This window comes from Danio aesculapii, chromosome 23, assembly GCF_903798145.1.
Source record: "Danio aesculapii chromosome 23, fDanAes4.1, whole genome shotgun sequence".
NCBI lineage: Eukaryota > Metazoa > Chordata > Actinopteri > Cypriniformes > Danionidae > Danio > Danio aesculapii.
Window position 1 is genome coordinate 42721636 of NC_079457.1, and position 26897 is coordinate 42748532.

At 33.9% G+C, this 26897-nt stretch overlaps 2 protein-coding genes across 2 annotated transcripts in view; both read left to right on the forward strand.

Moving 5' to 3' along the window:
* Positions 1-5712: 5712 nt before the first annotated feature.
* Positions 5713-20749, forward strand: emc1 (ER membrane protein complex subunit 1). Its single transcript, XM_056449169.1, has 22 exons — positions 5713-5822; positions 5983-6110; positions 8185-8250; positions 8332-8425; positions 8524-8652; positions 8814-8940; positions 9561-9716; positions 9810-9977; positions 11471-11542; positions 11614-11712; positions 11803-11899; positions 13332-13448; positions 14027-14226; positions 14302-14451; positions 16095-16256; positions 16337-16456; positions 16545-16682; positions 16775-16948; positions 17042-17252; positions 19100-19184; positions 19283-19412; positions 19491-20749. Exons 1-22 carry the CDS (start codon positions 5731-5733, stop codon positions 19668-19670), a joined length of 2895 nt encoding a protein of 964 aa, XP_056305144.1. The 5' UTR covers positions 5713-5730; the 3' UTR covers positions 19671-20749.
* Positions 20750-21685: 936 nt separating this feature from the next.
* The window catches only part of ubr4 (ubiquitin protein ligase E3 component n-recognin 4), a 90805-nt gene continuing 85593 nt past the window's right edge, over positions 21686-26897 (forward strand). Inside the window, 4 exon segments of the mRNA XM_056448882.1 lie at positions 21686-21810; positions 24967-25064; positions 25211-25314; positions 25405-25534. Coding sequence (XP_056304857.1) covers positions 21686-21810; positions 24967-25064; positions 25211-25314; positions 25405-25534 — 457 coding nt within the window.

Here is a 26897-nt window from a genome sequence, read left to right on the forward strand (position 1 = left end):
TAAAATAATTTTTGAGTGTACTAAGGTGTGTGGAAGTAAATATTGCATATGAATTTTGTACCATTATTTAATGCCTCCAAATAGCTCATTATGAGCTTAACATAGGCTACATACACAGTAAAAATTTTTAAGAGTGACAACAACATTTAAATATACTGTGAATCTCTAAAACTATATTTCTGTATGCCTTATTTCAGAAACTAAGCATTAACGGTCCAGTTTTTTTGCACAATTTAGATTCTCTATTTTTGACAAAAGATTACAGCATCCAAATACTTGTTAAGGTCATCAACTTGAACAAACCACTGTTTGAACTAAACCATATTTTTGTTTGCTTCATAGAACATATTCTTGTGTTGCCATATCCTCTTATAATAATCTACAGATTTAATAACCAAAACACCAGCAGACATCTATATTATGCTATGTGGATAACTTATTTCTAAGATAAATTTAAGTGCATTATGGACTTGCTATTATTATTATTATTTGTTTCTAAAAATTGGCATAATTCATTCTCCTGTCATTTCTTGCACTTTGCATACAGATAAGACAAGACATCTACAGAACAGCATTTGTGACCCTGGACCATAAACCAGTCACAAGTGTCAGTTTAGGAAATTGAGATTTGTACATTATCTGAGAGCTGAATACAGCTTTATGGTTTTGTTAGAATCCAACAATATTTGGCCGAGATACAACTATTGGAAATCTGCAATCACATTTAAAGTTGTCCAAATAAAGTTCTTAGCAATGCACGGTACTAATCAAAAATAGCATTTTGATATTTTTACATTAGGATATTCATAAATTGTCTACATGTACATGATATTTACTTTTTGGCTTTAACAAAAATTATGATAATAATAAATTAAATAATATTAATAAAACAATTATAATTATTTTTTACTCACAATGAGCATTGTTGGCTACCCCTACAGATATACCAGTTGAACTTAGGACTGAATTGAGGCCCAGGTTCACATTTAAATACAGATTCTTCCACTCCCATCTACAGTTTCATGAGATTGTGATCACTTGCCCTATAAATTTGCCCAACATTTTTGTATTTTCATGTCATTTGGATGCTTAATCAGACAGAAATGACAGTGGAAACACTTACGATAGAGGCAGCCCATCTTTGAGTTGTTCTGGGACCATCCAGGACAGCATTTGTATGTCATCTTGAAGTCCTGCCTGTAGACTTGTTTATACCCTATGTAGTAGGCAGTCCTACAAAAGGATTAGATTATATATTTACAATAAAATTTCCGTAAAGAAATGAAGTACTTCAAAGAGCCATGTAATAGCAGACTTCTGACAGACCTCTAAACCTCAATTAGTTAAGCATTTATTCAACGCAGTGGCAATATTTATCAATCTCAGTGCCTGTTTCTTGAGGGCTATTCAGTGTTCTGCCATAATTGCCGAGGGGTTTGATGGCTGTGAGAGTCGTGAGCTTCCTTTTGATTCCCGAAGCATCTAAGACCCTTAATAGCCATCGTCTCTCAACAAAAGGATCGGTTTCTAACTGCTGTCTTTCTCTAACCCTCTGCCTATTCTCAAAAGCAGCTAGAAGTTGGCTGGCACTGAAAGGTGTGCTATTGAGAAATGGCTGTCAGGGTAAAAAAAGGACTATTGAAAGCAAATCAGGACAGAGGGACTCTTTACCGCTTTCAAAATATCACATTCATTGAAGCTGTACTCTAGTCTGACAGTCGATTGGCTGTTCAATATATCAGTCAAATGAATAAGTACCTCCTCTCGTAGTCCAGGCACCAAGCATGACCTGTGCATCCTTGCCTCCAGACCTTCACCATTTGTATAAATGCCTGCACACATGGCTGTTTCTCTGCTCGGATGATTCTCTCGGTCTCTGAGCAAACACTTGGCCTAAATAAAGAATAACTTTAAAATCCCTTTAATTTTCATGTGGATATAATGCAGTAAAACTAGAACTACAAATGATATAAATGAAGTTTATATATATATATATATATATATATATATATATATATATATATATATATATATATATATATATATATATATATATATATATATATATATATATATAATTTTATTGTGACTGCATATACAGTTGAATTCAGAATTATTAGCCCCCTTTTTTCTTTTTTTAAATATTTCCCAAATGATGTTTAACAGACAAAGGAAATTTTCACAGTATGTCTGATAATATTTTTTCTTCTGGAGAACGTCTTATTTGTTTTTTATGGCAAAAATTTTTGGCTTTTATTTTAGCTTTTAATTTTTTAATAACCATTTTAATTTTAAAATTGTTAGCCCCTTTAGGCTAGATTTTTTTCAATAGTCTACAGAACAAACCATTGTTATACAATAACTTGCCTAATTACCCTAACTTGCCTAGTTAACCTAATAAACCAAGTTAAGCCTTTAAATGTCACTTTAAGCTGTATAGAAGTGTCTTGAAAAATATCCAGTGAAATATTATCTACTGTCATCATGGCAAAGATAAAATAAATCAGTTATTAGAATTGAGTTATTAAAACTATTATGTTTAGAAATGTGTTGAAAAAATCTTCTCTCCATTAAACAGAAATTGAAGAACAAATATAAACAGGGGGGCTAATAATACAGGGGGGGGGGATATGACATTTAACTAAACAATTCATGATTTTCATAATAAATACAGCCAAAAAGCAATAACTGAAATTGATTTTTATATACATACTATATAGCATAATAGTATACACTAAATAGTCATACTTAATGCTATATATTACTACTAATAATAATAATAGTAATATGTTTTTTTTTTCATTTTTCATTTTCTTTCTTTTCATTTATTTAGGTCTCTTCTCACCAAGTTTATACTTTTTATCAAAACAAATTTTATAAAATAATTATCATGAAATGAAATGTAATGCTGTTATTTAAAACACCATATTCAGCAGCCACTATTATAGAAACAATTCTGGTAATTATTAGTGTTATTTTTTCTTTTCTTTAAATAATGCTTTATTCACAACAGGCACACTAAATGGCAAGTATAATGTTACAAAATATTACTTTATTATCTTTGATTAACTTTTGAAATAAGAAAGCATCCTGAAAAGTCAAATGCATCACAGATTCCGCAAAATATAAAACGAGCGGAAAATGTTTTCAACACTGATAACCATTATTTTTGATTGAGTACCAATAATAATCAATCAAAGATTTCGAAATGCAGAAAATCAGCATATTAGAATGATCTAGAAAACTACACTGAAGATTCTGAAGACTAATCATCATTTTTGCATTGTTGCTGTTTTTTTTTATCAAACAGCTAAATGCAGCCTTTGTTTAATGAAAGATTTGCAAAGTTTGATTTTTTTTAATTAATTTTTTTTTTATAAATTCACATTAACAAACCAGTCAACACACACACACTGCGCACACAATCATCATGTAGTCAGTAGCACTGGAAAATACTAACGTCGTGACTCAAATATAATTGATCTCTGTCACTTACATGAAAGGCTGTAGAGCTCGAAGACAACACGCTGAACAGATCTCGTTAAACAGGAATAATAACAACAGCACGTGTACACCCATGTCAGAGTCTGACAATGTTCCACAGGCTAAATATCATTCTGCGAGTCTTCGGGGGATTTTTTTTGTAAGCCTGCAAGCAGCTGAGCTGATAGCACATGCTAACTTCAGCTGAGTGTTTACTGTTTAACGTTTAGAGTTGCATGTTGCATGTATGGGCTGGGGCAGGTTGATATTTTAGAAGTTAATAATTTTACAGTTGATGAGCATCTATGTAAAATGTGAGCATCTGTGTGTTTTAATTATTGAAAAAAAAATACCTCGTTATGTTTTTGTTGTTTTGTTTACAATTGCATTCTGTATTGCATTGCAGACTTGTTAAATATGCAGAAACATAATGCCAAAGGACTTTACGTAAATGCAGTAGATAATAATTATTTATGCAATGACTTTAGGGATAAAAAGGTTTGAAATGTAGCGAACACTGAACACCTGCATAAAGATACAAACAGAGGCTTCCAAATTGTCTTTATATTGTGCTGCCCCCTATTGGCCTAAAAAGCGCTTCATATTTCAATGGAAAGGTCACGGTGGACATAGGCATAAAACTATGTACATTTTGATCATCCATGTAAATCTATAAATTTCACTATGTCAAGTCATGCCCATGTTTCGTTTCGTTTAGAAATCGTTTATTTAAAAAGTTAAAAGTATTTTAAAAGATTAAATAAGTATGTGTTATATATGTAAAACGAAATGGTGAAGACATTGGGACAACTGCAGGTCAATTTCATTGATTGATTGATTGATGAATGAATTGATGATAACTTCTTTACTATAACTAATGGGCTTTCATTATTTAGATAAATTAGAGACCATAAATGTATAAACCCAACATGTATACTCTGAAAAATAATATTGTAAATGAGTATAATGTTATTTATTTATTTGTTTATATATTTATTTAGCATAGTTTATATTATTTATTTATCTATTTATTTATTTATGTACTATATATATATATATATATATATTATTTGTGTTCTATTGTTTTTGTTCTATTTTTATTATATTTGTTGTAGTTTGAGTATTTCTTTACTTGAATCTAATCATATTTTTGCAGAAACAACAACAAACACTAATGACAACTATTATTATTATTACTGTTGTTATTATTATTTATAAGATGATGATGATTATTATTATTATTATTATTGCTGTTGTTATTGTTTTAATTAAATCCATTTTTATCATTTAAATGTTACTTTTACACTGGTATGTGTTTTTAAATAAAGTGTATTATCTTTTATAAGTTTTTATCTTTTTAAAAATTGTTATTTATTCATTTGAATCTATTTTATTTTATTTAATCTCTTCATTTGACCTTCAAAATAGCAAACAGGCATTTAAAATGTGTAAACATATATAACATTTTATCCAAGCAGCATATATAAACAAAATAGTACAAATAAGGTAATAATATATAAATAAAACCTTAAATCATACTAATACACATTAAAATACATTCAGGGGGTCACAAAAGTTTAGAGATCTTTGAGGCACTTTTTGTTTTACCTGTTTTATGAATTTAAATAAAATTTACAAATAATTTTGAAATGCTTTGAACAGGGAGAAACTTTAACAAATGTACATTTGTGTATATGAAACTTTGCTATAATCATCATAGTAGTGCACAAAAATTCAATTTGTTTTTCAAAAAAATACCAAATTTTATAATATGATAGTCAAAAGCAGGTATAACATTTTTCGCCTTCAACCACTCATACAATCTGTCACAAAGGATTAACAATAGTACAACTATAAAATAGATGTTCCTGAGATTCAATACATTCTAAAAAAACTCCTTACATGGATAAAGGTCATTAAATGTTTTGAAGTCCACTTCTTTCGTTTGAGGTAGCAAGGGAAATATTTAATCAATTTAAATCACTTCCCCAAACATTTCCACATCCCCCATGAAAACACAAGTAGCTGTTTATAGGCAGCTCTCGCGAATGCCTGAAGGTAATTTGTTGAGCAGCAGTTTACGCGTAAACATGAAGTTAAATTAAAATAATGCTATATCAAGAGCCAAACTAAATCTAACCTCAGATATAAAAGAAGAACGCATTAATACAAATTTCTTGTCTAATTGAACGCTGACTGGTCGGGTCCTTAAGCGCAGAGCATTGTGGGAGTTGTTCCTCTGCAGCAATGGCTTGGCTTGTAGTCAGATTAGCAATATCGGTGTCTTTATTATATACTGCATCGGCGGTATTTGAAGACCAGGTTGGAAAGTTTGATTGGTACGTATCCGAGCTACAGTCGTGTGTTGCTTTCTTGTTTAGTTCATTGAAGGATTTATGCGAGACTATAAAAACAGCCGGTACTTACTTCAGTCAGGCTGCTCCACCGGGCTCGAGCTGATCTGTCATCATGTGTTAACATCACTCTCATTTCTTCCAGGAGGCAACAGTACATCGGCAAGGTGCGTTTTGCCTTGTTTGATACTCATTCTCAAGCGTCTAAAAAGCTCCTGGTGGCTACCGACAAGAACGTGTTTGCTTCCCTAAATTCAAGGACTGGAGACCTGTGTAAGTCTGTCTGCTAAATATGTTGTATTTGCATGTTAAATCTTATACTTTTGTAGGCTTATTCGTTATTAGTTTTTCCCTTCCATAGACCTTTTTGTTTATTAGACTGACATAATTTGCCACAAGGTATTTATTGAAATGAATGAAGCTTTTCCATGTCTAGGTAAATGACCTTTGATTCGATAGGCTCACCTCTTCACATGTGTAATAAGTAGGAGGTTGTTTACTAACTTTTTTTTACTAAAAGGGACAGTTCACACAAAATTATTGTCGGGGATTGGGTATAAAGTTGTTTTTATATTCGCACATTCGTTCAGTGACAACTTGTGATATGCTTTCCTTTTATTGTTCACTATGGTACTTTGAATATTCATTCTGAAATCACTTGTAAGTGTGACTTAAAAATAACATTAGCACTATTCATTTGACTGTAAACAATGTTGGACTTTGATAGTCATTGGCTGCTAATATGATTTTTATATAAATTAATATGTAGAATTTACAAAGAATACTTTTACAAAAATTATATTATTAAGGAGAAAGTTTGAATGTGTGAATATAAAACCAAATTTACCTCAATGTATTGGGTAATTGAATGCCACAGTCCAGTTGCAAAACTCAAGTCATTTCACTGTATGGGATTTTTTTTTTTAAACTGATAAACCTGATCAAAATAGATAGTTCACCCAAAACTGAAAAATCTGTCAACATTCACTTGTTCAACCTTGTTGAAAAACATCAGATTTCAGAGTCACAGTGAGCAAAGTCTGCCCCAAAACACGCGTAGCTCAGTTTAATTTCATAAAGTTGATTTAAAATAGTTAACTTTTTGTATGCATATGTATTCATACATTTAGAAATAATTGGTCTGTAGATCTTAGTCTTTAAATAAATAGTTATTTTTTTGTGTTTCTTAATTTTATTGTGTCATTCACTCCCCCATTAATGCAGAGTCATATGCCTTTGTTTTTGTCTGATATTCATATACTTATTGTCTTCAAATCAAAGTTTATATTGTAATTCATCTTGTAGCTGGTTTGTTTTGTTATGGCTCATAACTAGGCCCACACAGAATCTGCGCATGCAGAATCCGCAGATTTTTACATATTTTTACCCCATTATTGAGTCTATTTATTTACTCGTGTAAATTTATATGAATTCAGTTTTTGAATTAATTTCAGTAATAATTTTGACTGATATGAAAATGTTCATATCATTTATTTATATACAGTTTGTAAAATAATATTTTCTGTCTTGTAGTAGATATATTAGATGAGAAACTTGCTTTGCCAAATAAGTGGTTCTTATTGGATTTGCAATGTAAACGATTAAATGAAAGTTAAAAGGGTGTAATTTTTTATTTCATATATTAAGTTTATATAGGTATGATACTCCTAAAATCATTCCGCTTAAATCCACAATTTTTTTACAAAATTCTGTGCAGAAATAGCAAAAATGATTCTGTCTGGCCCTACTCATAACACTTTAATAACTTGCTTTAGGAAGTTTAGTGACTTTAGAAAAAATGAGTGGGAAATAAATAAATGTTCCAAAACCAGCACTGCTAAAAAAAATAGCAGTAATGTGCAGTATTCAAAGTTTAATGCTTTTGTTTTCTATATTAAAGGCACAATTGTTAATGAACTAGTATGTTGTTGTAGCACACCTGTATAACTGACTTTTTTGTTAAATGTGTTGATAACCAAATATTTCTGTTTTCCATTGATTTAATAAAAAAAATATTGTCATTGGAGACTGAAACTCTTGGTTTTAAAAATGTCTTATCTTAAAAATGTCTTATCTTAATAAGATCATTTTTGAAAATATTATTATTGCTTTCCCCTTTTAAGAAAAAAACGGTATATATTGTTCCTCTATTGTTTCATCACAATAGGGTAAACTGAGTATGTATTGTATTCAGCTTGTTTTTCTGAATCATAGTCAAAATAATCTTCATGGCTTCGTGCAAGATTTTCATAATGGATGTAATATTCATATTAATAAATTAACAAGGTACATTTTATTTGATAGTTTCATTAAATAGTTTTTAGTGGAGTGTTTTTGATTCTTGTAGTTTGGCGGCATGTGGACAAGACTGGACCAGAGGGCCATATTGATGCACTGCTTATGCATGGCCAGGGTAAGCATTCAATAAAAAAGTGTGTTTGGTGTGAAATTAGACTTTGTGTTTGCCTCTGAAACTCTTGTGGCTCTCTCTTAGATGCTGTTGTTGTTGTTGGGAATGGCCGTCTGCTTCGCTCCTGGGAGACCACTGTTGGAGGCTTGAAGTGGGAGACGGTGCTTGATTCTGGAAGGTGTTTATTTATTTTTTTGCTTTTCTTTTGCTTTGAGAGAGAGTGCATATTAAATTTAACTGACGCATCAAACTGACAGTGTCCTCTTTTGACCACAGTTTTCAGGCCGCTGCTTTAGTTGGAGTTCAAGATTATGTGAAGTACGTTGCTGTGCTGAAGAAATCGACAATCGCTCTCCATGACCTTTCAAGTGGCAGCCAAACATGGGTGGAAAACCTGCCTGACAGGTAATGAGAAATCCTGGGGTTCAGCATTTTACTCAATTTTAATTGTAAATTGAAATGTTAAGTTAATCCTGTTGATGGGGAAAATACTATGCCAGTGGAGATTGTAACTTTTATTTTATTTATTGAATTTATTTTCTATTTTTTTGCTTTTCATTCTACAGTGACACTGTTCAGTATCAAACCATTTACTCTGGGGGAAATGGCCTGGTGTTTGTTTTGGGAGTTTTGCCGAACTCTCATATTGTTATTGTTGAATACAAGATTGAAGATGGAGAAATCATGAACAAGGTATGGACTATCGAGTTTTTGCATAGCTGTTTGAAAGTTTGGGACAGATTTATTTTATTTACTTAAATGCAACGATTACGTTTTATTTACGTAAGTTAAGACTTTTTTTTTTAAGAATACCCATTTCCTGAAAACTACTTCATGCGGAAACAACTTCTGTTTTATCATATTTTTACTCTGCATATTAAAATGAGCATATCAACATATTATAATCTTCACACTGAAGTAATGATGCTGAAAATTCAACTTTGCCTTCACAGGAATAAATTGAATTTAATATATATTAATATTTTATTTTGTAATAATATTTCCCAATATAAACAATATTTTACTGTAGTTTTAATCTTATAAATGCAGTCTTGGTGAGCATAAGAGACTTCTTTCAAAATCACTAAAATATCTTACAACCACAAATAACAAATATTTTAACAGTAATATGTAGGGTAAATTATACAATTGAAAGGGAAATGTATTGAGAGAGAGTCTGATTTCTCAATAACATATTAATAATACATATTATTATTGTTTTTATTATAATAATAATTATTATTACTATTATTATTAATAATAATAATAATAATAATAATAATTCAATCACATTGTTTTTTTTTTCTTCTCAGAAATCAGTGGAGGCCGCATGGATGTCGAGCCTGGAGAGCAGCTGTGTAGTGGTCAGCTCGGGGATCCTGATGTGTGTGGATCAGATAACACAGTCCCTGTATACTCAACCACTGCACTCTGCCGAACAGACAGAAATGAGACAGATTCATCTTCAGGTGCAGATGTCACTTTATTTGTATTTAACATAAAGTGTTTCCTCAGCTGTCTGTAAATATCAGTATAACCCGGGTGGCTCTTTTATTTCACAGACGCTAGATTTGGAGGTGGCGTCTGGATTTCAGCCTGTTCTGACATCCACTCAGCCCAGTCCAGCACATCCTCCTTTGGCTGAGTTCATCCTGCAGCTCAGTCCAGATCATCACATCCTGCTGCAGCTCAAAGACGGACTTATTGCTCCGCTCCGAGACTTCAGTCCAGTAAGAACTAATACATCTAAGGCCTAATTTTTCCTTCTGCATCAAGTAATCATTAGCTCTCCTGTGAAATTTATTATTTTTTAAATACTTCTATACAACTTAATATTAAATTTAAATGCTACTAAAATATATATTTTAAATATTCTTTAAATACAAAGTGCTGTTTAATAGAGTATTTTTTTAGTACGTATTTAAACCATGTTAATAACTAAATTTTGTATTTTCAATGATGACGGTGAATAATATTTTACTACAAGCTGTTTGTGGCATATTTAAAAAGTATTTAAAAATTGATAAATCAATTTAGAGAAAAGGTAAGGCACTTAAAAGGTATGAAAGCCTTAAATGCTATTTCACAAGGTATTACATTTTGTATCATTTTTTTATTGTCCAATGTATAGTTTTTTTTTTGCTAAAGTTAGCCTGAATTTAATTTGCAAATATAAGGATGCGGTGTAGTTTATGAAATCCATAAAATCCTGCTAGATTTGACATGGAGCTGCTTTGTTTATTGCAGTAACCAAGGAAACGCTATTATGCCTGCTGATCTATAGGCACCACCTGCTGGATTTGCATTTAGATTCATTACATGAACAATGTTTTAGTTTAGAATTCATTTCTTGCAATCCATATTTAGTGAATATTTATTCATTCATTTTCTTTTCGGCTTAGTCCCTTTATTAATCTGGGTTTGCCACAGCGGAATGAACTGCCAACTTATCCAGCATATGTTTTACGCAGCGGATGCTCTTTCAGCTGCAACCCATCACTTGGAAACATCCATCCACGCTCATTCACACACACAAACTATGGACAATTTAGCTTACCCAATTTACCTGTACCCCATGTCTTTGGACTGTGGGGGAAACCAGAGCACCCGGAGGAAACCCAAGTGAACACGGGGAGAACATGCAAACTCCACACAGAAATGCCAACTGACCCAGCCGAGGCTCGAACCAGCGACCTTCTTGCTGTGAGGTGATTGTGCTTCCCGCTGCACATTTAGTGAATATACTGCAAGTTAAAATCTCACCAATGTTACCGGTTGAAACCTAAAGTGGCAAGGAGGTCTTAATGTATGGAAAGAGTCTTAAAGGGTATTGAATTTCATACTGAATCCTGTATGTACCCTGTACTATCCATTTTGCATGATACAAGAAGAAGAAGAAGAAGAATTAAAAGAAAATGTAAACTGCTTTTATTTCAGCCAACTAACATAAACAAGACTTTCTTCCAAGAAAAAAAAAAATAATAATAATACGGTAAAAACAATTCTTTGCTCGCTTAAACAGCACTTGGGTTTTTTATTTTGAAATTTGAATGAGAATTTCACAGGTGGGCTAATTTTGCCATCAATTGCAAGTCATTCTGGAATATTCACAGCACATTTCAGATAAAATAAATTGTAAATTCTAGAAAATATAATTATTTCCTTATAGAACGTAGTATTTTTGATTACTCTTTAACTATCTGTTTGTTCTTTTGTACTTCAGTCTTATCTTGCTGCTTTTGCCACATCTGGAGAGAAGACAGTTGTTGCTGTGATGTCCCCAAAGAATGATACTGTAAGTCGCTTTTCAAAAATGTCTTTCTGTGCATGTTGTTGTATCTAAATCATTTGTTATTCTTACTCAAGGCCTGCAGCATCAATCTGTTCAGTGCTGACACTGGCCGCAGGCACCTTGACACAACCATTATCTACCACACGGACCCTTACGGAGGAAAACCAAATAAAGTAAGCAGTGATGCTGTAGTTTATCAAATGAAATAAAATGCTTCACATCAAATTTTTGTTGTAGGTTAATTTGATTTATCGGTTCTTTAGTTGTATGTCCACGCCTTCCTGAAAAAAGATGACTCTGTGGGCTACAGAGTCATGGTACAGACGGAAGACCTTACACTCACATTTCTACAGCAGCCTGGTATGAACTACATTATGCCACAATTGACAAAAAAAAAGTCAATTTATTTTTAATTATTAACGATGTAAATAAATTACAAGATAATTCAATGTATATTTAAAATAAGATATATATGAAACCGCATTGCTTACAAGTAACTTTTTTTTCCCCAGCAATGCCAAAGGATTTCATATGGTTTAACATGATTATTGAATGCTAAATTCTTTAATGTTTATAAAAAAAAAGAGAAAAAAAGTAAGTTAACAAAAATTAAGCTCTATGAATTTTTTTAGCTGCATTTCATTTAAAGTACAGCAAAAAGGTAAAAAACCTCCAGTTATATGATTCTTCAGAATATTCCATAATTCCTCCTTCATTCTAAAATTCTGATTTGCTATTCAAATATAATTTATTATAAATAATTTTATTATTTTTATCATCAATATTTATTAACAGTTGACTATATATTATTTTCAGGATACTTTGATTTAGAAAGATCTGAGGATTAGCATTTATCTAAAATTAAAAAGCTTTATTATACGTTATATTTCTGAGTGGAGTTTGCATGTTCTCCCCATGTTTGTGTGGGTCTCATCCGGTTTCCCTCACAGTCCAAAGATCTGCGGTACAGGTGAATTGAGCAAGCTAAAATAGCCGTAGTGTATGTGAGTGTGCAAGAGTGTTTGTTGGGTTGCGGCTGGAAGGGCATCCGCTGCCTGAAACGTGCTGGATTAAAGTTGGCGGTTCATTATAATGTCACAAAAGATTTATATTTCAGATAAATGCTATTCTTCTAAACGTTCCATTCATCAAAGAAAGCTAAAAAATGATATATTTAGTTCTTTTCACTTAATAGAAATAAAAAACAATCTGAGCAGCAAATCACATTAATATAATCCTTTCTGAAGCATCATGTGACTAGTAATGATGCAAAAAAATCTGATTTAAATCAAGAGTAAATTTTTACATCTGTTCAAAAACAAACATTTAAAAAAATATATTTTAGATATGTTCTGTTTTTGCCGTGCTTTGGATAAATACATGCAGGCTTGGTGAGCAGAAAATACTTATTTAAAAATATTACAAATCTTACAAATTCGTAAAAGAAAATAACAAACTATGTTTTTGGTTTAACAATGTAGCATTTCAATTAATCTAATGACTTTTCATGTAAAATCCTTTCCTTTTTTAAATTGTTTAATTTAGAATGCTTCAAACTAAGTTTAATTGAATTAAACCACTTTAAATCTGTTACTACAAAAATTGTCAGATTGTAAAATTCAACTTATTTTTTTTCCCAGAGAATGAGGACATTATTATTATTATTATTATTATTATTATTATTATTATTATTAATCATGGTCCTTATGAGGTGTAAAAGTCATGAAGGCTCTGCTAGATTTCTAGTATTAACAACAGAAGGTAAAGTGTTGATGTTTGTGTCCTGCTGTAGGCAGGGTGGTCTGGATGAGGGAGGAGGCTCTGGCTGATGTGGTCAACATGGAGATGGTTGATCTGCCACTCACTGGGACACAGGCAGAGCTGGAAGGAGAGTTCGGAAAGAAAGCTGGTAAAGCGTAACAAATGGAAGCCATTACTTATTTTGCTCTTGCTTGTTAGTTACAAAATGCTTACAGGCATATTCTTCCATCCTGTCATTTTGGAGCAGCCCCGTCCTGAAAACATGCATACATTTTACAGTTAATGTCGAAAAGAAAGCATTCGAAAGCTGTTTTAATTCAGGTTTTATGTATGTATTGTGTGTATCTGTATATATGTGTGTTATTTCAACCTGCACTGTCTATCTCTGTGTGATGTATGGCTAATTTGTGTTATTACCTGTGATGTTTCTGCTTTTTTGCTTATCACTTGTCTCACTCATCTGTCCTGTTTTCAGTGGCTTTCTTGCTATTTCTTTCCATATTTATTTCCTTGTGTGTTTTCTTTTGCCTATCTGCTGCACTCGGATCCAGCCATTCAAGGTATAGTAAAGAGCTTACACTAATTTGCTGCTCTTCCTAATAATTTTTATGTAATATTTATTTTTTTTCAGTGTCTTAACTTTTGGAAAAATGCATTGTTTGTCTTAAGAATGTAATTTCTTTGGTATGTCCAACACTCATCAGCGTGATCTCTTGTTTCCTGCAGATGGACTGTTACCCATGGTTCTCAAGCGTCTCTCTTCCCAGTTCATCCTGTTGCAGGCCTGGATGGCTCATCTCTGGAAACTCTTCTACGATGCCCGAAAACCCCGCAGCAGTGTGAAGAACGAGGTCACCATTGACACACTGTCTCGTGATGAGTTCAACCTGCAGAAAATGATGGTGATGGTTACTGCCTCTGGGAAGGTAAGTTCGCAAAATGGCTGTTGGTCGGTTATTTTAGTTGTGCTGTCGGTAAATGTGTGTTGTTTTTCTGTCCAGCTCTTTGGTATTGACAGTAGATCAGGGACCATTTTGTGGAAGCAATATTTAGAAAACATCAAGCCCAATTCGGTTTTCAAGCTCATTGTGCAAAGGACTACTGCCCACTTTCCACATCCTCCACAGTGCACACTTCTTATAAAGGACCAGGTAAGGTTCTGACCTTTTTTTTCTATATTGTCTGATGTGTTCGTTTAAGTTACTTGTATCTTTATTTATTTATTTATTTATTTATTTAGCTTGTAAAACTTGTAATTATATTTGTTCGCTAATTCCTTGATTGGATTGTCCTTCATGGACTAGTTTCTTTGCTTGTATCTGGTTGGGGTGTATTGGTTCATGGTTGATCCCTGATTCATACTGATAACAATCCACAGTTCGGAACACGCGTGGTTCGCGGATTAATAATTTATTTTTTACTGGTAGATTAATCCTAAACTTGTTACGATCACAGAGATCGCCTTTAGCGCCACCAAAATCACATGTATGAAAGCATTTAGGCTTTCCTGTGAAGTATAATGATGATTGAAGTGGTAGGTAATTCGGTATGTGGTGGGTTTTATTAAAGGTGTTTTCTGTCACTAGTTTAGCCTGCTTTAATGCATTCAGTGTAAGCTGCATGATTAATCATTAATAGATCAGGATCTTAACGCCCATGCAACATAAATTATAAATGAGGGTGATTTGCATATGTTTATTAATTCTTTGAATCGCTGCATTCAAATCTGAAAGCGCTAAAATCAAGAAAGAGATCTTTAGAGATTCTTTAGTCTTTTGAGTTAGTTATGAAGTTGCAAACAGTCAAATAACACAGAAGTACTGGGTAAAGTTTATAGTTTAGAAATAACCACTGATGTTTATGGTAAAGATTAAAATCATATGCATTTGAGAGTGCTCCAAAAAAGTTGTAGGCAGCAATTACGTTATTTAACCTAATATAACCAGCCATTAAAAATGTGCCACTGAATAATTCTTCAGTGATAAAGAATAACACGATACATCTAGCAATGAAACATGAAGTTTTATGAGTGAATAACTGAATAATTTATTGAAATGATTTTTGGCTGATCTGAGAAAGTCCAATCCGTGCCTAAACCATTATGTGATCTGAACCGTGAGATTCATTACGCCACTAGAGTCTGCATTTGTTTATTTCCTTGTTATATTTCTTCTTTGTGCATTTTGATAATTTAGTTTTTCTTGCGCACTTGTTTGTGCTAGTTAGTTGTTGTTTTTTTCTTAGTTTGTTTACTTATTTGTGAATTAGATTTCTTTTTTGTTAGTTTATTTACCTTTGCTTGTGTATGCTCATTTTGCTTGTTTGTTGTATGCTTGTTTTTGCTTTTTTGTTAGTTTTACTCTTGTTTATGATTGCTAATTTTTTTTCTTACTCATTTGTTTGTGCAGTTTGTCAGTTGTTTCTGTTTATCTTGTTAGTTTTGTTTCTGCAATTGTCTGTTAATTTCTGTTTTTTGTTTGCTTCTGCTGGTTTGTTTAAACTTGTTGTTTGTTGTTCACTAGTTTTTGTTCATACACTTATGGTTTATGCAGTTTTTCAGTAGTTGATTTACTTTGTTGTTTTCTCTCTAGTGTGTGTACACTTGTGCAGGTTTTATTTATTTGCACCTTTGTTTTTTAGTTGTTTGTTGATATTCTTTTTTTAAAATAATTTGTATTTGCCTATTTGTTTGCTTGATCTAATCGTCTGTTTATTTTGTGTACCTGGGACAATTGTATTCATGTCTCCAATACTGAATCTTATATAAGAATGCACTGTATTTATTTATTTTTAGGATACAGGGCTTGGAAGCCTGTATGTCTTCAATCCCATCTTCGGCAAGAAAAGTCAAATTAGTGTCCCTGCTTTACCCAGACCTATCCTTCAGTCCCTTCTGTTACCTGTCATCGACCAGGACTATTCTAAAGTCCTTCTACTTATTGATGATCAGAACAAAGTAGGTATCCGTTCGTCTGCCAAATGTTTTGTGTTCCTCAGAGGCTGTATTTCTTATTTCACTTTTAATTTGTCATTCAGGTCACAGCATTTCCATCTACAAAGAATGTTCTGCAGCAGCTTCAGGAGACTGCGTCTTCCATATTTTTCTACCTAGTGGACTCCAACCAGGGAAAGCTGTCGGGTTTCCGTCTGCGCACGGTTCGCATTCTTCATTAGAGTTCAGCATACAGATGCAAAACACATTTGGTGATGTTCATTAGTGAATTTATTCATTTCTTTTTTTCAGGATTTGTCTACAGAGCTGATCTGGGAAGTCGTCATTCCTACTGAGGTGCAGAAGATAGTGGCTGTCAAAGGAAAGCGTGCAAATGAACACGTGCATTCCCAAGGCAGAGTCATGGGGGATCGTAGCGTGCTCTACAAAGTACTGTTGACCTTGATTTACTGCTTTAATTGGCTAAATGAGATCAGACTCTTCTCTAATCATATATCCTCTCCCTTGTTGTTGGTCTGCAGTATCTGAACCCTAATCTCTTGGCTGTGATAACTGAAAGCACAGACACTCATCCGGAGCGCAGCTTTGTTGGAATCTTCCTGATTGACGGTGTGACTGGCCGTATTGTGCATGAGGCGGTGCAGCGAAAGGCCAGAGGACCAGTTCACTGTGTGCACTCTGAAAACTGGGTGGTTGTAAGTTGTTTTAATTCTCCTTTCTGTAATATCTCTCTGTTTTTTCCTTCTAGTGCAGAATAAAGCCTTTCTTTTCTGCTCTCCTTCCTATAGTATGTGTACTGGAACTCCAAGTTTCGCAGGAATGAGTTTTCTGTGTTGGAGCTGTTTGAGGGAGCAGAGCTCTACAACAGCACGGTGTTCAGCTCTCTGGACAGACCTCATCCACCTCAGGTGCTGCAGCAGTCCTACATCTTTCCTGCACCCATAAGCACATTGGAGGCCACACTTACAGAAAAAGGCATCACCAGTCGACACCTTCTCGGTAAGTATGACCTACGTAGCGTTCAGATAGCTATTACTTCATGATAATTAATATTATTGTAAATCTATTTTGTTTAAAAAGTGAACATTAAAACCGGTGCTTGACATTAACACAGGTTCAACAAAATGTTTATTTGCCCAAATAAACAAGTAGCCAGTCAAATGATGTGACATTGATTTTTTTTTTTTTTTTTTTAAATGCAGCAGTTAATCTTAAGTAACTAACAATTTTGACACTATTTATTATACTGCCGAAAATAGTTTCAAACAAAGATTGCAGTAGACTGATAGCAATTCATTTAGACATTCATAAAGTCATTCAATTCTTTAATTCGTTTATTTGGCACCACCTACTGATGGACTGTTTTTTTTTAAATGTAAAATTTCATATTTGTATATTAAAAAAAACTCAAAGAGCCTTTATTATGCATTAAAAAGGTCATATTTTGGTTTTGGGGGCCTCCAACAACAGTCTGATATGCATGCAAGGTCAAAAAACACTTTCATTGTCTTATAATATGCATTTATTTTAACATAACGACTCCCATGTGATTCGTTTAGCGATTCATTTGTTCCCAAACCCCTCATTAGCACGATGCTAATCTGCGCTGATTGGTCCGATAACCCAATCTATTGCGATTAGTCCACTGCGTTTAGCGCAAGTCGGAGAGAATCGCCCAACATGGCTTATCAGCAATTTTGATGTAGTCAGATTGCAGAGTACATGTGTGAGCCCAATGCAGGAGTGCATTAAGTGATGCAGTTAAACACCAGCATATTGCTCTATTCTTAATCATGACACACATTCAGTTTTAATCCACACAGTGGCAAAAGCTGAACTATTTTGAAACTTGACTGCCACACGTGTGTAGGAACAGCTGACGATGGCCATAGCAACGTAACAGCAGAGGATCGCAAGCTCACAAATGCATTTAAATACATAAACAAAATGGCACGCACCGCATTTTCAACGTGGTTTTAGACGTGATATAAGAATATAAAGAACTAACCAGATACAGTACAAGCCTTGTGGAGTGGTAACAACTAACAACACACGATACATAATTTGCAAGCTAGAGAACACAAGGAGGCAAATTTCGCACTTAAGTTACTTACACTTGTGAAATGGAGGAAGGAACTGATCCATGAACTGTACTGTAAAGTTCCTTACAAGCTCTGCCAAAGCTCAATAGTCTTTTCTGATCCTTCCTTTAACAAACGGTCTGTGAATCCCGAATTGTAAGTGTGTAGATAGTTGAAGCACTCGTCAGAAAAATGACGGGAACACAGCACAAGGCTGGGGCTATAATGCTGAGGTATTTTGCAAAAGTAAGCTTCAACCACTGACACTTCACAGCCTTATCTTTGGGTAGGGAAAATAACACTAACTTTCCCTCAGACTTCAGAGCACAGCGACTTCGCGACATGATTTATCCGGGATCTGCTAGTGTTTGTCTTCCTCTTTTTCTTTCTACTATGTTTGTGGGCAGGGCTGGGGGTTTAAATTTTTCCAGGTCTGCACATGCAACAAATGGGCGGGGCTTGAGTTCCATATCGACGTCATGCTGTCATGGCTAAAGACTCGTTACCCCCACGATTCATTTGAACCACTACGAGTCAACTCTTTTACAGATAAATCAATAGTTTTAAACACGGTGCACTTTCAGATTTAAGCCTCAGCTGGATATTTCACTTCACTTAGAGCTGTGTTACACACTGCATTTTCAAAAACCCAAAATAGAGGCTTTTTAATCTCATAACGTTGTAGTAAGTTTCTTGGGATGCATTTTTATAACTTATGGTAATAAATAAAATCTAAATTAAAACAAATATATTTTTGCTTTACAGTGGGGCTGCCATCAGGCAACATTTTATCCTTACCAAAGATGTTTTTGGACCCCAGGAGACCAGAAGTTGTCTCAGAACAGAGTCGGTAAGTTTTCAGCTTGTGTTTATCATGTTGGAAATCTGAAAAATGTCAAGCATAAATTAATTTTAACTATTTACTAATTAATTGTCAAACCATTTTAGGGAGGAAAATCTTATACCATATGCTCCAGAAATGCCCATTCGTACAGAATGGTTCATTAACTACAACCAAACCGTATCAAGAGTAAGAGGCATCTATACTGCCCCATCTGGCCTGGAGTCAACCTGTTTGGTAAGAGTCACACTCTTAACATCCATGCAGTTGTTATCACATGTAGTCACACTAAATAACTTCAATTTCTCCCTCTAGGTGGTTGCATACGGCCTTGACATCTACCAGACCAGAGTGTTCCCTTCCAAACAATTTGATGTCCTTAAGGATGACTATGACTATGTCTTAATCAGCAGTGTCCTCCTTGGTCTCTTCTTTGCCACCATGATCAGCAAACGTCTAGCGGAAGTGAAACTGCTCAATAGGGCATGGCGATAAGACTCATCCCGATGGCCTGTTGACTTCACTCTCGCCTTCACTGCAATGTGGTCGACACATTGATGGCAGAAGACCAGCTGGTGACCATGTCAAAACCGCAAGATCATTTGACAAGTTTGGTGTATTTTTGCAATCAGCTGTCTTGGGGATCTTGTGGTGTTTTGAGTGTAAGTGCAAAGATGGCCATGATAGTTTTTCCCTTTTCAGAGAGACATAATGATGTAGGTTTAGTTTTTTCCCCCCAGCATTGAACAATTCACTGTCTAATTTGTTTATTTATTGTGCCTTTCGGGGTAACATTACTAATGTGATTTAAAGGTAGACTCACCAGGGATAACATAAAAACATATGTCGCGTTTTTCCATTATAGATTTGATTCAGTAAGTCTCGAGTCTGCCTTTCAAAGAGGTTGAAGGATAAATTAAAACTGAGGAGGAATTGCTGCAAAGGAACTGCCATTGTTATATTTCAATTAATGAAAAGATTGATTTGATTGATTGATTGATTGATTGATTGATTGATTGATTTTTGGATTTTAAGTTTAATTATTCAAGTTACTATGTATGAGCTGATGCTAATGAATATATTGGCTTCTCATGAACAGGATTTGGATGGGCAAACATTAATGCACATGAGAAATGTGAAATTTCAAGCTGTTAAAGGTTCCGCGTTTGAAGGAGTTTGGGTAGTTTTATTTGTACTTTTATTTTATGGTATGTCAAATGCACTGGATGGTTGGGAGCCATGTTCTTCTTACTTGATATTTATGAGCAAGATCCTAATGCCATATCATACATTCATTTTGACGCTTACACGTTACAAATCCCTGTGATTTTACTATTGTGTAAAATGTTTCTACTTGTTTGACTTTCATAAATAATAGGCCTGTTTATATACATACTTTTGAAAGCATCCCCTCTGCTGCAGATTAATGATGTCAGAAAAAAAATAAGTTTATTAATATTTGTAACTAAAGGGTAGGCATTCAGTTAAGTTGGTAACCTAATGATTTTTTAAACATGCATAAATTATTTGCTCTTTTATCCCTGACCGATAATAAAGAATACACCCTTATTGTTGACTCGTGAATTGTTCTAATTTTTTCTGGATGGTGAAGTTATAGGTCAGTTTACTCAAAATTGTAAATTCTATCATTGTTTATTTTATGGAACACATAAGATATTTTGAACTATAGTAATCAGCAAAAAAAAAGTTGGTTATAATTGACTACCATGTATAAACTAGAAAAAGTGTTTACAAACCAGTGCATGTACTCTATAATTAATCTGATTTTGGACTGTTTAAAAGCGACGGTCACCTAAAAATGTCAACTTTGTCATCTTTTGTTGTTAAAACAGAAAATGATAATCAATGTTAAACAATGTTGACAACCATTCATTTGCAACTGTACCCACTTTAATTATTTAAAAGGGACAGTCATAATGTAAGTTCTGTCGTTGTTTACTTATTGTCTTAAACCATCATGAGTCACTTTCTTTGGGGAAAATATACAGTTTTTTGAACAGCAGTTTTGATTAGTTGATTCCCAAATGTACAAAAAGTATAATGCTAGTGTTCGGACAATTTTAAAGGAACATTAACCCAAAATATGTCAGTTTTGTTAGCAGTGACTAATGCGATCCAAAACCTGTATGTTTCACTTTTTTGGGGGGCAAAATAGATGTTATTTTGAACAATGTTGCTACCCAGTTTTCCTTATATCTGACTATAATGACAAAAATCACATGTAAAAATGGGACTGATTTTGGATAGTTTAAAGTGAATTTTAAAGGTAATTTGCAGGGTGAACTGTCCGTTTAAGATCACATTTTTCTCTAAATAACAAGCATTTCAAGCTTGTTTATGCAAACTGTCCACCACAATGTAAGGGTACGAGCGCTCATGACACAACACATACAAGACTTTTCATGTTTATCTCTGACGACAGTTCCTGTTATTTGGCGTCTGATGATTAACCTCATTTCCGCTCTTGGATTCTAATAGAGGATCTCAAGATGGCGTCGAGTGGAGGAGATGGAGAACCTGAGTGGACCGCAGCCGTACGGCCACTTTTATCAGCGTCCTACACGGCTTTCGAAACGAAAGAGCTACCTCAGCTTATAGGATCCATCATAAACAGGTCAGACAAGGGCTTGTTTGTTGAGTTGGCCCGTGCGGGGCTGAAATAAACTGTTGAGTGACTGTGCATTAGCTGTGATGCTATGGCAGCACATAGGCTGTGTCTCAAAACCTAGTCAGCTGACTACCTTGACAGCATGTCGGGTCATCACGAAAGGATTTAGGCCGTTCCAGATGCAACAGTAAAGCGTTAATATGCTGTCTTAATAAAACTTCATTGACAAAAAAATAATTTGATCGCTTATTCTTTGGCAGGATGTCTAGAAGTGCTGTCTTCGTAGTCAGCGCTCTGGGTTTTGTGACACAGACCGAGTGTTACTGTGCCATTACAGTAGCAGATACATGAGATTCTGCTTCATCATCAGGCCGGAGATCCACACTTTTACGTTAATGTTATCACCTGGATTGATATATTAACAATACCGCATACTTGTAATGAACGCACATGATCTCACGACTTCAACCCCTGAATAAAGTTATATTATATTTGTGTCGGAAGTGAAATAATTGATACCGAATGAGCTGGTTAGCCTCCCTCGATTAAACCCCAGTCAACGCTAGTTAGCCTGCTAGCCACTAGCCAATAGCTGTTCATAAGCGTATGTTTAATTGTCATCCAGATAAATCGTCCTCTCTCGGTCAGTCGTAACCACATTATTTCCAGCTACTGTGAGTTTTAATGGTAGTCTTATCAATTTAATGTAAAAAGGGGGTGTGCCTGCTAACTAGCTAGCAAGGTCTTAGCAGCTGATGCTATGGTTTTTGATGGTTCGCTAATTATAAGTTGGCCTCTTTTGTGTACTTTAATAAATGTCGATATTGTGTGTTGTAACTTGACTTCTGATTAGTTGTCCGTTTCGAAAGCTCGTTTGTCTGTGTGCAAATGTGTGTACTGCCATCAAAGTTTCGTTTTCAGAGAAGCAAACAAACACATTACCGTGTCGATAATTTTATCCGATGATGATAAACTCAAATTACGAGCCAAACAACTGATTGACCCTGAGAATTAGCAGGAAACATGTTACATTTAATGTATAATATGGAAACGTTAACTGTCCATTTGTTGTTGTTTTGTTTTGTCGGTGTGCACGAGTCAAGCCAACTTACTCAGTCAAAAAGTGAAAGTAACACTGTTATAATGAAGTGAGCTGTCAACTTACTGGACTAAACCTGTTTATTCTAACTTGGTGGTTTAATGTTTGAATCCAAATTCTGTTTACAATCCTATATGCTACACGGATCACTTTTCCATATGTCTGGTTTCATCCAAGTTTGTTCAGATGCATTTAATTTGAATGTTCTTTGATTAACAATAAAATGTATTTCCTATGGTATTCTCTAAATGAATGAATAGCTTAAAGTGTGTATACCTTTTGTGACAGTTGATGTCATGTTTATATGTTGATGAATGCAAATGAAGAAATTAGATGTTGCTTTCAGCTCAGTGTTCAGCCTGTCAGATAAGGTCATGAATTCCTCCTCTGAGAAATTCTCTTTTGAGCTTTGGAATTTGTATTTCACCTTTCTTTGCTAACCAGTTGTTTCATGGTCACTTATAGACAGGTTTGTGTGTTCATCTCTGTAAGAATTATGTAAATTGCAGGGTGGATAAGCATTTTGTTCTTTAGTTAGTTGTGAAGTTGAAATGAACTTTAAAGTAACTTTAATTACATTTACATTTAGTTATTTGGCAGATTCAAAGTAAAAAATATTGGAGCATCAGGAAAAAATAGGAGCCCATCAAAAATTAATGAGCACCACTGCTACAAATTGTATATTAACAGATGTATTGCATTTGAAAACACCACCAATCAGGACTAACAAAAAACAACGACATTGTAACTAATGCTGCAATCACTTGTTGACATTTGCTCAATAATTCCAAAATGCATGTCCAATAATAATCATAATGATAATACTAAATTACATTTTTCTCTATCATGCTAGCACATATGAATAACATACTGAGTTTTCTGCTAAAAAGAGTCTGTTACATTATGAAAAATAAAACAATAGTTTTTATAATCAAACAAAATTTAACCATTGTAGTAAGATATATGCCTTTAGTATAATTATTTTTATAATTATGACAGTTTAATAAAACAATCTGATGAAATACCTGATACAAAACATACAACTGTTAGATTGTTAAAAAAAATAATTGAAATCTGTAAATCAGTCTTCAATAATTAAATGGAAAATCTCAAAAACATATTTCAAAGAAAGAAAGAAAGAAAGAAAAAGCTTGATTTCTTCCCCTCTTTTAGTAGTTTTAGTTTCAGATGGTTTCCATGGCAATGGCTTAGGAAAGCGCACTTATGTTTTTTATATAAGTGCATTCTCTGAAAACACACAACTTCCCATTTAATGCATTATTATGGCTTAACGAGTAATCGAAATGAAATTACAAACATGATTGAGCAATTTAAGCAAAGCTCCTTGAGGAAGCACAGTTCTGCGATCAGTAGTAAGTTTTTTTCTAAAGACCAGGGCGGCCTTTTATACAGAAACATCAAGTACCTCAAAAAAGAAAACCCAGGAAGTCCACAAAGCATTTACTGAATAAACAGAAGCTTTAACTCAGTTTATATATAATATTGTTTTCATAACTGATATTTTTGTTCTTTTTATAAATGATTAATTAGGTTATTTTATCCAAAAATTTTGTTTGTTTTCATAATTATTCATTGGATTATAATAATGTGCTTTATCTGACTGGATTTAGATTTTTCTATTTAAATCGATGTTGGAGTCACTTTATTGGGAACTAATATTGAGGGCATTGGTTTAGTACAATCTTTATACAATAGAACAATATAATAAAATGTAAAAAGTTACGTTTTGTATCGTTTAACAATCCTCAAACATGTCCCAAAATGTCATCTTCATGTAAATCAAACATTTGTTTCAAATAATAAAAAATGCTGTTGTTTTTTTTAGAGTGTAGTCTGATCTGTCCTCTTAGTCACAATTTGCATTCTGATGTTACAGTTACACTGACTTTTAAAATTTGATCAGTTTGTTATTGATTATCAGTTAATGCCCTACGTTTGATCAGATTTAATAGCTTGTTTCCTTTTTAAAAGTCAAATTACAGAAGTGAAATCTCAAACTCCAATTTTCTCTTGAACTGTTTTCCCTCCTTTTATTTTCATAGTGAATCTGAGATTCTTCACCATGACAAACAGTATGAGCCATTCTACTCCTCTTTTGTGGCACTATCTGCACATTACATCACCACAGTTTGTGGACAAAGTATGTCAATTTTCAGTGTTTTGTTTTAAAACTATAAATTTCTTAATTTGTTGTTCTGTTATGTCATGTATTTCTAGCTTAATGCAGAGTTAACCGGCTCTTCAGAATGTCCCCATTTCAAATAACAAATGTTCTGTTTTAATTAGTCCCCAGAAATCAGTTGCTGTCAGTAGCTGCAGCCTGTAAAGTATTGATTGAATTCTCATTGCTGCGTCTGGAGAATCCTGATGAAGCATGTGCAGTCTCTCAGGTCAGACTTTCACCTTTAAAGCAGAACACAGTTTGATTAAGCATAGAATTTTCTTATATACCAGCTTTCTTTGTGTTTCCCCTCCTACAGAAGCACCTGATCCTCTTAATAAAAGGCCTTTGCACTGGCTGCAGTCGATTGGATCGGACAGAAATCATAACCTTTACTGCGATGATGAAGTCGGCTAAACTTCCCCAAACTGTCAAGACACTTTCTGATGGTAAGAGCTGCTTCAGATCGTCTATCTTGGCTTAATGGCTTGTATTCAAGATATAATCTCTGTGATGGGAATATACCGCAGCGTTTTGGTGTGTTTTATTTAGGGCTGACAATATGACAAAAATGCAATATTGATAATTGTTTTCCATATTGAACGATATGTTTCAATATCAGTTGTTAATGATTCCAGATTTAAAAAAGTACCCCAACAATGACCGAAGCCACAAAAATTAGTGGGTCCATTAAAAGGCATAACATTTTTTCAGCCAATAAATTTTCGGTAGCCGAAATTTCAGACATCTCTGATATATACACACTTTTAGATTCCATTGTTGCACATTTCTGCTGTGTGATTGGCTCTTAGATCAATATAGAGTAAAAAAAAAAGTCCAGAGCTTATTATTGGCATAAAAAATATTTACAGTGATTCGATATAATATGGTTTATCAGCTCAGCTCTAGTTTTAATTTTGAGTCTGTTGTTTGGAATTTCGACACAGCTGTTTAGACGTAAACACAACTTGAGACCATGTTCCATTTTGTTGGATTTTCATGTTTGTTTTGCCTTTGTGACTTATAATTAAGTTGATAGAATGTCAAGTGTAGATTGATGCAAACAAATTATTCAGGTCTTTTTGTGGTTTTTAATTTATTTTATTTTGTTTTCAATTAGCCAACAATTTTAGGCCACACACTCCTGTTTCAGGTTTGTATCGTTTTATGTTGTTGCCCTTATAGGTCTGTTATACCGACCAAGGTTGCATTTGTTTGATCAAAAATACAATCAACAATGCCATCATGTCAGAAGTTCTTTTAGAAATTATATTATGTTATATTAAATGCACAAAATCGATGCATCCTGGTAACATTTATTTACGATTTTCGTAAGAATCAACGGAACTGCATTTAATGTGAAATAGAAACATGTATTAGCATTATGGGCAACGCAGTGCGCAGTCGGTAGTGTTGTCGCCTCACAGCAAGAAGGTCGCTGGTTCGAGCCTTGGCTGGGTCAGTTGGCGTTTCTGTGTGTAGTTTGCATGTTCGTGTTCACGTGGGTTTCCTCTGGGTGCTCCGGTTTCCCCCACAAGTCCAAAGACATGCGGTATAGGTGAATTGGGTAGGCTAAAATTGTCCTTAGTGTATGTGTGTGAATCAGTGTATGGGTGATGGGTTGGCATCTGGGTTGCAGCTGGAAGGGCATCCGCTGCATAAAACATATGCATAAGTTGGCTGTTCATTCCGCTGTGGTGACCCCAGATTAATAAAAGGGACTAAGCTGAAAAGAAAATGAATGTATGTATTAGCATTATAAATTTCTTTACTGTTACATTTTTGATTCATTTAATGCATCCTTGCGGAATA